The 13,541-nt window shown below is 48.3% G+C and overlaps 1 protein-coding gene across 1 annotated transcript in view; it reads left to right on the top strand.

Moving 5' to 3' along the window:
* Nucleotides 1-13,541, top strand: part of MIPEP (mitochondrial intermediate peptidase) — a 132,951-nt gene that overhangs the window by 36,615 nt on the left and 82,795 nt on the right. The window contains exons 11-14 of the mRNA XM_030882686.2: nucleotides 6,443-6,596; nucleotides 8,134-8,211; nucleotides 10,116-10,320; nucleotides 11,489-11,598. Of these exons, the coding sequence (XP_030738546.1) occupies nucleotides 6,443-6,596; nucleotides 8,134-8,211; nucleotides 10,116-10,320; nucleotides 11,489-11,598 (547 nt within the window). The remainder of the gene's footprint in view (nucleotides 1-6,442; nucleotides 6,597-8,133; nucleotides 8,212-10,115; nucleotides 10,321-11,488; nucleotides 11,599-13,541) is intronic.

Here is a 13,541-nt window from a genome sequence, read left to right as displayed (position 1 = left end):
CTGGACTGTGTCCGTTCCCCGTGCCAGGCCCGTCTTCAGCATTTCTGAGCTCCTCTCCTCGTCTTTCTAGCCACCGATGGGGCTGCTCCTGTACTGAGTGCAGTCTTGGGGGATACCCAGGAAAGGGTGGCAAAGCAGAGGCCTTTAGCTCTGCTCCCCTCCTGACACCTGGTAAACTAACAAGGTCATCAGTGTAGCTGCATCTCCATCTCTGTGTAACAGAAGAATTGAGGAGGGTGAAGGAGCATGTGGCGTCAGGTTGTACCAGGATCAGTAGATGTCATCTGAGAGTGATACACCAGTAAATAAATGGTTAAGTATTTCAGAAGTGGTGGAGGAGCAAAACCACATTGCCAGAGAGGAAAAGAAGGTGCGGCCACAGAGCCAGAGGGAGAGGCAGGGAGCCTGAGCGGCCCACAGAGCCAGAGGGAGAGGCAGGGAGCCTGAGCGGCCCACAGAGGCATAGGAAGAGAGGCAGGGAGCCTGAGCGGCCCACAGAGCCAGAGGGAGAGGCAGGGAGCCTGAGCGGCCCACAGAGCCAGAGGGAGAGGCAGGGAGCCTGAGGTGCCAGGGCCCAGGCCTCCATGCCTGGAGGGCAGGCGTGCACACTCTCACAGCTTGCGGGGTTGGCAGGATGACTTGGCAACACCTGTTTAAAAATCTGAAATCTCATGCTCTACGCAGCGTCGTCGTTTCTGGATGGATCCCACAGAGAGGTCTGCACCTGTCTGGCAGAGTGTTTGTGGGCTGTTTGTCGCGGAGGTGAACTGACAGCAGCTAACAGCAGCTGACCGCACAGCTCTGGGTGCATTTTCTGTAGAGAAGTTAAAATTGATACAAACACAATCAGAAGTCCAGCTCCTCTTATCACTGTGTGTGGGCCATTGCAGACAGTGTCAGGGACGGACACTCGCTTACAAGGTGCGGACTCTCACTGGCCACACACACCAGGGAGTGGACGCTTTGGAGAAGTTACGGCAGGTGCTTGTTGTGGACCAGAGCTTTATGTGCCGAAGCGGACAGTATTTAAAAGTACATTTTTGTTAAAAATACAGGAAAACATATTTTTGTTAAAAATGTGTGTTAAAAGGAAATTGCAGGATAAGAATTGTATGATTCTGTATGTGTGTCTGTGTATATATATCTGTGTGTATTTCTGTACATGTAGATGTGTATACACACACACATGTAAGCCTTCTTACACAGATAAAACGATGATACACAGGAAGTGGTTATCTCTAGATGGTGGGACTGGTAAGCCAGGGGATGTTATTTGAGAGCTTTTTTAAAAACAGGGAGTTTATATTACTTTTTTGTTTTTTTTTTTGCGGTACGCGGGCCTCTCACTGTTGTGGCCTCTCCCATCGCAGAGCACAGGCTCCAGACGCACAGGCTCAGTGGCCGTGGCTCACGGCCCAGCCGCTCCGCGGCACGTGGGATCTTCCTGGACCGGGGCACGAACCCGCGTCCCCTGCATCGGCAGGCGGATTCTCAACCACTGCGCCACCAGGGAAGCCCTATATTATTTTTTGATGCATTTGTTCTCAGTCATTTCAAATGAATACCATTTGCTTTTCACCATTGATAACAGTTTCATTTAGTTTATACAGAGTGGAAGTTGTATGTGGAGTATTATACAAGCCTATATTCTGTACCTAAATGATTTTCTCCAAGCTAAGTTGTCTCCTTGAGCTTCGCCTGATTATCGTATGTAGGTGTCGTGGGCAAGTCAGTACATGTTTTAGGTTATGCATAGGCTGTGTTGTTGTAGCTTTACTATGTTTCTTTTCTATAAAGTGAGTTTCTTACAGCCAACATAGAGTGGGTCTTGTTTTTTAATCCATTCTCATATTCTCTGCATTTTACTTGTTACATTTAGACTATTGATGTTTAAAGTGATTAGTGATATTATTGGGTTAAAACCTACCATGTTTGTTACTGTTTTCTATCTGTTGCCTGTATCATCTTTTTTTCTTTCTTTTTTTGTCTTCCACTCTTTTTCTGCCTTTTATGGTTTTAACTGAGTATGTTGTATGATTCCAGCATTTCTCCTTTTTTCACTGTTTGAAGTCGTTGCCCTGAAGTTTACATGTCCATTTACAAGTAGTGTGAGTCTCCTTCCCAGTAGTACTTACTGCTTGTTGGTTAGTGCAGGCGCCTAGGTCTCTTTCCAGTCCCTCCTAATAACATTGCCGTCATTATGTCACTTATCCTTAAGCTATAATCACCTAATACATCATTGCTATTACTATTTTGAACAAATATGAAACAGAAGAAATAGAAAGTTTTTTAATATCTTCATTTATTTCTTCTAACCCTCTTCCTTTATTTACGTGGCTCCAGGTTTCTGACTTACATTATTTTTCTTCTTCCTGAAGAACTTTTTAACATTTCTTATAAGCCTGGTCTACTAGTGAGAAATTTCCTCAATTTTTGTTCGTCCAAGAAAGCCTTTATTTCTCCACTTTTGAAGGATAATTTTGTTGGGCACAGAATTCTAGGTTTGTGGGTTTTTATTTCAGAACTGTAAGCATTTCACTCCATACTCCTCTTGCGTGGTTTCTGGAGAGAAGTCTGATGTAATTCTTACCGTTGCTTTTTAGGTGAGGTGACGTTTTTCCCCTTTGGCTTCTTTGAAGATTTTCTCTTTGTCTTTGACTTTTTGCAGCTTAAATATGATCTGCCTAAGTGTTGTGTTTTGTTTTTTCCTACTTGGTGTTCTGACCTTCCTGGATTTGTGGTTTTGTGTTTGTCTTCAGTGTGGAAGGTTCTCAGTCATTATTACTTCAAATATTCCTTCAATTCCTTTCTTCTTCTGGTTTTCCCATCATGTGTGCATTGCACCTTTTGTGATTGTCCTACAGTTCTTTGGGTATCCTCTTCTGTCTCTGTTTTTCTTTTTTGTCTTTGCATACCAGTTTTGAAGTTTCTGTTGACGTCTCTTCAAGCTCACTGATCTTTCCTCGGCTGTACCCAGTCTACTGATGAGTTATCAAGGGCGTTCTTTGTTTCTTTGGCAGTGCTCTAATTTCTCGCACTTCCTTTTGATTGGTTTTTAGCGTTCCCATCTCTCTGCTTACCTTACCCATGTGTTCTTGCATGTTTTCTACTTGTTTCTTCACAGTGCTTGGGATGCTAATCACAGTTGTTTTAAATTCTCAACCTGCTAATTCTAACATCTCTGGCATATCTGAACCTGGTTCTGGTGCTTGTTCTTTCTCTTCAAACTGTGTTTTTTGTCTTTTAGCATGACTTGAAATTTTTTGTTGAAGGTTGGACATGGTATACTGGGTGAAAGGAACTGAGATAATGAGGGCTTTGGTGTGAGGTTACATATTTTTCTGGCCAGGAGCCGGGCTCTGCTTGCTTTTCCATTAACCCTGGGGCTGGAGGTAACTCTCCTTGGCTGTGCTCTCTTTGTCTCCCCTGTTTGGGTTTCTCGGGAGGCTTCTGCTTAACTGAGGTCTGGGACCTGCAGGCCTGGGTCGTGTCCCCTGTTGTTTTACGGGAGCCCTGCTGATGTGGTGCTGATGTGTGGACGGAGGAGATGTGACCTGCAGGCCTCTGGTTACGTCTCAGTCTGTTAGGGGCCCTGCGTCTCAGCTGCGACTTTCACACGTGCTTTCCAGTCCCCTCCGCTTTGATGAGATGGGAAGGCTGGGGGGCGTGAGGTGGATGTTCTCTCTGGTGAGAGAGTCTCTCTGGAGGGCAGGCCTTATTGAGAAGAGCAGAACGTGCTGGTGTAGTTCATAATGGCCACTTTTTCCTTCCTCTGCTGGAAGATGGGGGAATTGTTCTCCATCTTCACTGTGAGAACCTGGTGGGGCTCCTGGAGGGAAACCTCATAAAAGTGTAGGGATTCCCCCTGGGATTTTTAGCTCTCAGACAATTTGTCGATCGTAGTTTGTTTTCCTACCTCCGTACTCGTCTCCCCTGGAGCCTCCTGTGAATTGTGGCTCTCTGGATCTGCCTGCCTGCCTCTCCAGTTTTGGGGCCCAGCGATTTGCTCTGTGACCTCACTTCTCTGCTGGGTCCAAGAAGAGCTGCTGGTTTCAGTTTGTTCAGCTTTTTGCTTGTCGTTGGGACAGTGCTGCCCTCCAGGGTCCTTATACGCTGGGCCGGGGGCCAGACGTGGCAGTTACTTCCCGTTTTACAGCACATCCCCCTTCCCCATTTCTGTGACATCCCTTTCTTCCAATTCTCTGCCATCTCTAACTGTTTTTTAAATTTAATTTTACTTACTTACTTTTTATACAGCAGGTTCTCATTAGTTACCTGTTTTATACATATTCGTGCATACAATCCCAGTCTCCCAGTTCATCCCACCCTCCCCTTCCCCCCTTGGCGTCCATACGTCTGTTCTCTACGTCTGCGTCTCTTTCTGCCCTGCAAACCCGTTCATCTGTACCATCTTTCTAGATTCCACATATATGCGTTAGTATACGATACTTGTTTTTCTCTTTCCGACTTCCTTCACTCTGTATGACAGTCTGCCGTCTCTAACTCTTCTTCCTTGTCTTCCTTTCCACCCCTTCGCCTGGAAGTCCAGGGACCTGCCCTTGACCCTCCTGTCAGCCCCCCCCCTTCTCCTTTTCCAGCTCACACTCTCCTCGGCCATAACAGCCTCCTATAGCCTCCGTGCTGACTTCTCCCAGGACGTCAGAGTCAGTGTCTTCAAAACTGAATCTCGCTTCTTCTCCTACAAACACACCCACCCTCCCCTCTTCAATTGGTGTGTGTGCGCGCACATGTGCATGCGCGTGTGTTCATTGCTCTGATTAAATGGCTCCTACCCACGCGGTTGCTCAAGCCAGAGACCTGCATGTTAGTCTAGGCTTTTCTTTCTCCTTCAGCCTCCAAATCCTCACAGTCCTGAAACTTTTTCATCTAAAAGAAAAAGAAACTTAGATCTGGCTCCTGGTCTTAGAGCCCCTGCTGTTGCCCCTGTTCCGACCCTCGTTGGGTGACTCCCGCCCTCTCTGTGCTGTGTCCGCTCTCCTCACCGTCAGCCTGGCAGGTTCCAGGTACCAGGTCACTCCTCTGGTGTCTGCAGAAGTGATGTCCCGCGTCTCCCAGGCCGCAAGCAACCCCGTAAGATGCTAGGTTATCCTCTTTCGGATAATCCACTAGCCCTCTTTGGATTTACTTTTCTTAATCTCAACTTATAAAAATGTCTTGTTTTGAAATGTAATAGATCAGTAGCCCATGCCTATAATTTATAAACATACCCATATTATGGTTGAAATAAGTCCAGTTATTTTATTGACAGGGATGCACAATCAGAATGTTGGGAGACCCCATGCCTGAGGGCACAGTCCGCCCTCCTCAGGCTCGCGGGCCAGGCTCTCGGTTCCCTGGACCCCCCACAGGGTGTCAGCGTCTCTTCCCCTCTTTCCCATCTACCTGCGTCCTGAGCTCTCGTTTAACCCCCTGGTTACTGCAGTGGCCCTGCTGCCTCGTGCCTTCGTACTTTGGTTGAACCGTGGCCTCTCCTGGGCTCCCCTCCCAACTCCACTGCACAAGGAAGCCCTGGCCCTCGCCGCCCCACTGTGCGTGCCCTGCCCTCTCTCCCTCAGCGCCGGCCCCTGAGCCTACTGGGTACCCGCTGCTGTGGGCCCTTCCATCTCTGCCCGCTTCCATCCCCGGCGTCCAGCGGGCCAGTCGATGGCTGCGTGAGTGAATGAATCAGTGAGCGAGGCCGCTGGACCACTCGAGTCTCTTACTCCACTGAGTCTGCTTTTATGAAAAAGTGATCAGAAATTCAGGTGTAAATTGGTGGATTCTGTACCGAAATCTCACTTGTGGTGCAGTTCATACTCCCTAAATCCGGTCCCCCAGTTAGTAAGAAGCGTAAGTTTGTACATATTTGGTTAATCCCAGGAAGTAGAAATAGACTCAGTACCTACTATCATTCTAGATCTCTTCTTTGTGGCTATGGTTATAAGGTTTGGCCTGGCGTAATGATTCAGAAACATTCACCTCACGCATTCTGGGTGTATTTTGGTTTATGTTGGAATAAAAAACATAAAAGAGTTGTTTTGGGGTGAAGAATGATTAATATTATGAGAATATTATCCTTCGTTTAAGATATATAACAAAAAGATAAATTAAGATCTGATTGTTTATATGACAGAGCTTCGGAGCTTTTTCCGTTAACAAATATTTTACCGGACGTGACATGTGACATTCTTTTCAGAATATAGCGCATTTCATAGAGTGAGTTTTACCACTATAGTTCCAACTGGTATTACTCTTACTACAGTTATAATCAGACTGCTGTTCTTCTGAAGAAGACTGAGTCTGAAAGTCCCTCAGAAGCTCGAAACCTACCATAGGTTTTCAGTCCTTTCTTGGCTCGTAAATTGTCAATGAGAAGTTAGCTGAATTTACCTCAAGAAACTGAAGCCAGCGGAGCTGTGATTGAGCTGCTTCTCCTCCGTAGGTACGACAGCGAGCCCAGCGCATACCGCCCGTTCTTCTCCCTGGGAGCGTGCATGGAAGGCCTGGATACCTTGTTTAACAGGCTGTTAGGGATCTCGCTGTGTGTGGAGCAGCCTGCAGAGGGAGAGGTGTGGAGTGAAGATGTTCGGAAACTGGTAAGCGGCCCGGTTGGAGTGAGGAAGCCGCGTTCCTGGACTCCCGGCTTTGGTGCTGAATTAACAGCGGTTTCATCTCAAGTTAGCCTTGCGCCGATGGCGCTTGTCTTTGCCCGATGAAAGATCCAAACCGCCACTTGTGATGCAGGATGCTACGAAAGAAACACTTGCCTCTAAACGTCAGTTGTTGCCTGAAATTAATGTAAACTTTTAACAGCAGAGTTATTTCTCTGGAAAAAAAATGTGTTTTTAAGGAAGTTGATAGAAGGTTGAGTCTTTTATGTCGACAAACCCCGGTTAAACGAACATTTGTCATTGCCCTTCACGTGCGTCCCCGCTGTGCCAGGTGTCGCATCTGTTAATTCCAGCTCCCTCAGGCACCTCCCACCCCTTCCCGCCCGCCCGTGGGCTCATTCGCGCCAGATGCTCGCCTGCGGCCTGTGCTCTTGGTGAGACCCCTTGGACGGTCACTCCGAGCCTGGGATCCACCCTTTGTCAGGGCGCGCTTCGTGTGAGCTGCGACTGTCGTCGTTTTCTCCTGATAAGATTTTGAGGCTTTATGGGCCCTAAGGTGGTGGTGTTCTCTTGTTTTACCCTTTGCTCACGTGCTTAGCGCACCTTTCACGAGAAACGTGAACTGTCTCGTGGCCTTCTGGCTGCGCTTCCTGATCGTAGAGCAGGTGGTGGTGGAGTCGGGAGATCAGCGGGGAGCGTGGTTGTCACTGGGCATCCTTCTGTGCGCTTCACAAAATGGCAGCGGTGGGTAATGTGCAGACACACCGGGAAAAGAGTGAAAGGGCACGATGTGGGCGATGAAGAGCTTCCCCAGCTCAGGAGGGAGCCCCTTCCGGCTTTGCTCATGGCCGTTCCCCAGATGCCTTGAGCAGTCCCTGACACCAGGTAGATGCTTGGTAGACGCTTGCTGGAGTAATGAACATATGCTTGCAGGAAGCCCGAAAGCATAATGTTGCCGTTCTTTATGGCAGAGGCCCCAGGTTGTGCAAAGATGGAGACCATCCGTCCTGTGAGCCGGGCCTCTTGGAAGCCTGATTGGGAGAAGGATGTCAGTGGTGTATTACTTACTGCTCTTCAGCTGAAGGCAGACACTGCGTATTGTTCCTGTATCCCAGGGTTATGGTTGGCGTGCTCGCTCATCCTTACGTCCTAAGATTGGAGGAGCTATAATTTTGTCGCTAAAATGGTCCAGCCAGCACCGCTTCCCACCGGTTGCGGGTGGTGTGGGCCCAGTGGTAGAGCCGCGTCGCTGGGGACTGCCAGTCAGGATGCAGGGCTTGTGGAGGAGGGTGTCCTCTTCCGACAGAGTTCCTAAATCATAGTTGTCCTGGAGATGCAGGAGAGGAGGTTGAGGGCAAAGTGGAAGCCACCTCGAGGTCACATGGGACGTAGGAAGTAATGAAACGTCTATATTTGTGGCTCTGGGTGTTTTGTGAACAGGTTCTCGTGCTAGGAATGTGTTTCTTCTTTTAGAGTTTCTGAAGGCCTCATTCCCCACTAAATTCTTTTCTTTTTCCCCCAGGCCGTGGTTCATGAATCTGAAGGACTGTTGGGGTACATTTACTGTGATTTTTTCCAGCGAGCGGACAAACCGCACCAGGTGATGCTTGGTTTACAGAATGGTCTCTCTAAAGTAATCAGCAGTTAGTTTGTATTGGTGTGAACTTTTTTTTTTTGCGGTACGTGGGCCTCTCACTGTTGTGGCCGTACAGGCTCACAGGCCCAGCCGCTCCGCGGCATGTGGGATCTTCTCGGACCGGGGCACGAACCCGCGTCCCCTGCATCAGCAGGCAGACTCTCAACCACTGTGCCACCAGGGAAGCCCTTGATGTGAACTTTATACCTCACTTTTGTAGTTCCTAATATTTAAAAGGCATCACTGGGGACTTCCCAGGCAGTCCAGTGGTTAAAACTTTGCCTTCCAATGCAGGGGGTGCGGGTTCGATCCCTGTTCGGGGAGCTAAGATCCCACATGCCTTGTGGCCAAAAAACCAAAACACAAAACAGAAGCAGTATTGTTAACAAATTCCGTAAAGACTTTAAAAATGGTCCACATCAAAAAAATCTTTAAAAAAAAAAGGCATTACTGATGGTGACTAAATATATAAATTTGAAATTTGGGTAGAATTTAAAGCTAATAAAACTCATGAAGGTAATTACATAGATCTGTATCTGTCACTTTTATCTGGGTCATGGGAACGGTAGTAATAATGATAGCTGACATTTTGCCAGCCCTTCTGTGGGCCCGCCAGTGCTCTGGGTCCTTTTTCATGTCACATCTTTGAAAGTTCACATCAGCCTTTTGAACTGGACACTGACATTGTGAGGAAGCTGATGTCAGAGAGGTAAGGTTACTACTTGCCCAGAGTCACACGGTTAGAAGCACTAGGATTTGAACCCAGACTTCCTAAGTAGAGCCCCAGCTCTCAGCCACTTTCCATGCTTGACATGGACCTAGTTTCAAATGGCACAAGATGTGTCCCTGTGGAGACCCTATCAACCACCAGTTCACTCCTTATGCAGAAAAGTGAGGTTCAGTTCCTCGAGCCGCAAACCAGGTTTCCTGGTCGATCAGCTTCAAGCAATTTTGGGCAGTGTGATTGGAATTGTCAAGAATTCAGGTTATTAAGTTCCAACAGAAATAATGGTACCTTATATTTAAATAGTGGTTTCACAGTTTCCAGAGCAGTTTTAGCAGACGTGAGCTTACGGATCTGGTCAGCTGCTCTGGCGTTCGACAGGGTGGAGGTGACCCAGTTTCCAAGGCGATTGGCTGGTGGATCTGGACGGGGGGACCAGAGTCTGGGTCGTTGACCTCTGCGTCCTCTGTTTCTCCTCTCTGCTTGAAAGGCTGGAGAATCCGGGTTAGTGATCTGAGCCCCAGCTCCTAGGTGCCAGCCCGGGGGGTTCAGGTTTGCGATGCCGCAGCCCTAGCTCTGCCCTTGGACACGTGACTTAGCATTTCCAAGGCTCAGTTTGTTTTCTCATCTGAAAAATGAAATACTTGCCTCATAGACTCACTGTGAAGGGTAAGTGATGAAGTGTATGCGAACCGGGAAAGATACTCAGGTTCCTTGCTTTGTGGCAGTTGAGAGCTCGTCACCTCCAAGTGATGGAGACGGTGGTATGGAAAGTGTCTCCTGGTTCATCGCCTGACACAGAAGGGGCTCCATGAACATCAGTGCCCCCCGCGGTCCACGGCTGTCCCTTCCTACCTGCCGTGAGCACCTTGAGGGCGCAGGGCTAAGCTCAGTGGTGACTCTGTCTCCGGTATCTGGTATAGCATCACTCAACACATACTTTTGGAGTGGAGGAATGAGTTCATCAACGCAAGCTCAATGTATTATTGGTGTTTTAAAAAATTAATATGTTAGCAAAATAAAAAGTATTGGGATAAAAGTGTTTGCAACTAAATAAATAGAAGAATGGAATTAAGGTAAGATTTGTACTCACACATTTTGATACAACTTTATATTACCCTTCACTTGTCGTGTTTTCTTAAAGGACTGCCATTTCACCATCCGTGGGGGCCGATTAAAGGAAGACGGGGGCTATCAGCTCCCAGTTGTCGTTCTGATGCTGAACCTTCCCCATTCCTCAAAGACTTTGCCAACATTATTAACTCCTGGGATGATGGAAAATCTTTTCCATGAAATGGGGCATGCCATGCATTCAATGCTGGGACGGACTCGTTATCAGCATGTCACTGGTGAGCCAAGAAGAGGGGACTTTAAACGTGTACATTTCATTTTAAATTGGAAAAAGCTTTTCATTTAGAAAATCTGTGGTCATTTATCGCAGATGGCATCATCTTGTCCTTCCAACTGTGATGCTACCCGATCTTCGTTACATTTTTTTCCATCCTTGACAACAGTTCTCACCAAGGAATATCTCAGTTGCCTGTCTTTTCAGTTTGTACCATTTTACGTTTTGTCCTATATCATGTGGAATTTCAGTCTGTGGCCGTGTGTATGAATAAGCGTATCTCCTTAGCCAGGAGCACAGACTTAGCAAGTGAATAAGTGAATGAACCGTTGCCTCTTTCTATCCAAAACCAGTTAGAAAACCTTGAGGCATGTTGTAAAGGTATGGCCAGGTGCTTTGTGTTTCTCCTCTGCTCTCCCCTGCGTAAAGCTGTGGTCCCCCTGCTGACGGGTTGCCGTGTCGGGTGACGCCCCAGGCTTCCCTCCTGCTTATCCTCTCTGAGTCTTAAGCTTGCGATCAGACAGGGCCAGTCAGCCTTCGACCACCTGGGCAAGTGTTGGTCTTCAGTATTTAGTAACTAACTTTACACACAGTATTTTGGGGGAGGAGGGAGGTATTTGAAAAGACCGGGGTAGATGGGCCGGACAGAATCATAAAGTGTCACCAAGACTTGCTTACAGGATTTGTTCTTTAAATAATTTTGAGTTTGAAATGTTGCTTTTCTGTATTGAGGATTGACCTTGTTACCAGAAGCAATCAATAGATAAAGTACTTTTAAAACAAATGAAGGATACGGGCACTTGGTGATGGAATTCATGAATTAAATTCAATTGCTGTGTTAATTAAGTAAGAATGTTGTAATTTGTGTTTTAGGTATAGCCCAGCATAGCTGGAGACAGTTTTGTTTGTAGAGGGTGTGAGCCGTTGCTTTACAAGGTGTTCTATCCAGCTGTGCAAATATTTTGTTTTACTTCTGATACGTGGGAGAATAAGAGGTTACTACAAACTTTTCTGTAAATACGTGCAATAATTTTATGGAAGTATTGACTTAATGAATTAAAGATGATCATAGTTCATCAGAAGTACAAACAAAAAATTTTAAAAGAGTGTTTGTAGTAGGGTGAACGTGTTGATGTGATTCAGGCCAGCTTCTTTCTTTCTCCCCATTTTAGGGACCAGGTGCCCCACTGACTTTGCCGAGGTCCCTTCTATTCTGATGGAGTACTTTGCAAATGATTACCGAGTGGTTCACCAGTTTGCCCGACATTATCAGACGGGGCAGGTAGGGAGCGTTGACTTCCTGTACCGTCCTCTGGGGCACGGGGGTGGCTTTTGTGACCTGCGGGGTAGCGGGAACTCTTACTGCTTTTTCAGAACCTTCTCCGAACCAGAATCCTTCTGCCGTTTCCTGATTCCCTTTCTTCAGCTGTAGCTACAGTCATGTGTGGGCAACAAGTAGCTGCCCTTTATTATATGCCCAGTAACGTCCCGTCTAGTCCTCAGAGCTGCCCCCTGAGGAGGGCGCTGTGTCCTGTTTCCAGAGGGGGAAACAAGCCTCAAAGCCTGACTCACCTCAAAAAAGCCTTTGCTCTTTCCTCTACCCTTTATGCTTCTGAATATTCTCTCAGTCTAAATGTCTGTGTTGTTTGGTAAACTGTGATGCCACATTTCCCCGACGTGTTTAGGTAGCATCTACGTGATGCCAAGTCTGAAAATTCCTTAATTTTGAGGTTTCGGTTTAAATAGTGCCTTGTGACGTTAAAGGTTTTTAAGTTCTGTGAAGTAGGATTAAGTGAGTGATACTTCACGGTAAGTCAGCGCTAATCTAATTGTCAACATTGTGTGTTTACTGTCTGCGTGTCCCGTGGAAAATGTATTCTTTGCTCAGAATTTTGGTGATATACTGTTACATTAGGTAGTGTTTTTCCGCCTTAAACTGTACCTCCCTGAGTGCCTGTGTACAATTCTATTCATCTTTGAATCTTCAACATTTAGAACTGTGCCTAACACACAAAAAGCACTAAAAGGAATTAACGGAAGGACCGAATGGAACCAGGGAAAGCAGGGCCCAAGCCCACCTGTATTTGTGACTCTCTTTCTGGTTGTATCTCGCGATGCGTAATGTGAGTCGGCGATTTCTACTGTTTGGACTTGACTTTAACCACTGCTGTCAGCTGTAGGATAATGGATGAGTTCCTGGAGAACTAATCTGAGTTAGTCTCCATCATAATCTGTTTCTGTGGTTAAGAGGACAGAATTGAAATATCTGTGATCCAGTCAGCTACGTGCCCATCAACGTGCGGAGCTGCTCTGGGGATTGTCACCTTAGCCAACGCCGTGGAAGCACGTAGCCCATCAGGCAGTGGCCTAGTCCTCCCGGCTCCATGCTTCGGGGTCTGGGAAGGGGGAGGATGGCCTGACGCGCTGTTGCTCCCGTACGCCCCCTGCCGTCCTCGGGGGCACGGACGTGCTTGGGCACAGGGCGCAGGCTTGCGGGGAGCCGGTCCTCTGGGGCCTCGGGACGGGCTTCACCAGGAGCTCCTGGAGGAACCAGGTCGTGAAAAAGTATGTCGGGTGACAACTTGCCAGTGCGCTCGCAGCAGCCCTCATCCGTCTCGTTGCAGAACGTTTACTGAGGACACACTGAGGCCATAGGTGAGTCCTTCCGTTGGGAAATGGGCTTCGTTCTCAGCACCTGAGAAGCAGCCGGGAGTAAGTGTGACAGCATCCCTGCACTCGTGGCCTGGTGTCTCGGGGTGCAGAGCAGGGCTGAGGGCAAGGCGACTCCAGCCGAGGGACAGTTCGCAGGGCTCAGAGGTCCTGAGACAGGCAGGACAGCGCGTGTGGCAGGGTCAATGGGGGGGGGTAGAGGGACGGACAGGGACGAACGCGGGAATGTCCTCGTGTTCAGAACCTGCACCCCATCTGTCTCTGCACCCGCCTTGCCCACACCGCGGGAGTCCCGGCCCCTCCGCTCGCCCGCCTGGTGACGAGGGGGATTCTCCTCTGTCCCGGGCTTCCCCTCGGGGCCGAGTCCCTCCTGTGACTCTGCCCCAGCCCCCCTTCTCATTAACCTCCAGCCGGCAGCCTCCCTGGAGTCCACCTTTGGACCCGAGGGCTCGTCCGTCCTTTGCTGCGGTCAGCGGTGACGAGGGCCAGAGCCAAGGTGCTGGCAGCGGGGCCGGGAGGGGAGCAGCCGTCGGAGGCTTGGCGGGAAGGGCCTGC

The sequence above is a fragment of the Globicephala melas genome, chromosome 18 (genome assembly GCF_963455315.2).
Source record: "Globicephala melas chromosome 18, mGloMel1.2, whole genome shotgun sequence".
In the NCBI taxonomy this organism is placed as follows: domain Eukaryota; kingdom Metazoa; phylum Chordata; class Mammalia; order Artiodactyla; family Delphinidae; genus Globicephala; species Globicephala melas.
The sequence above is the reverse complement of the archived record's forward strand: the minus strand, read 5'-3'. Positions and strand labels throughout refer to the sequence as shown.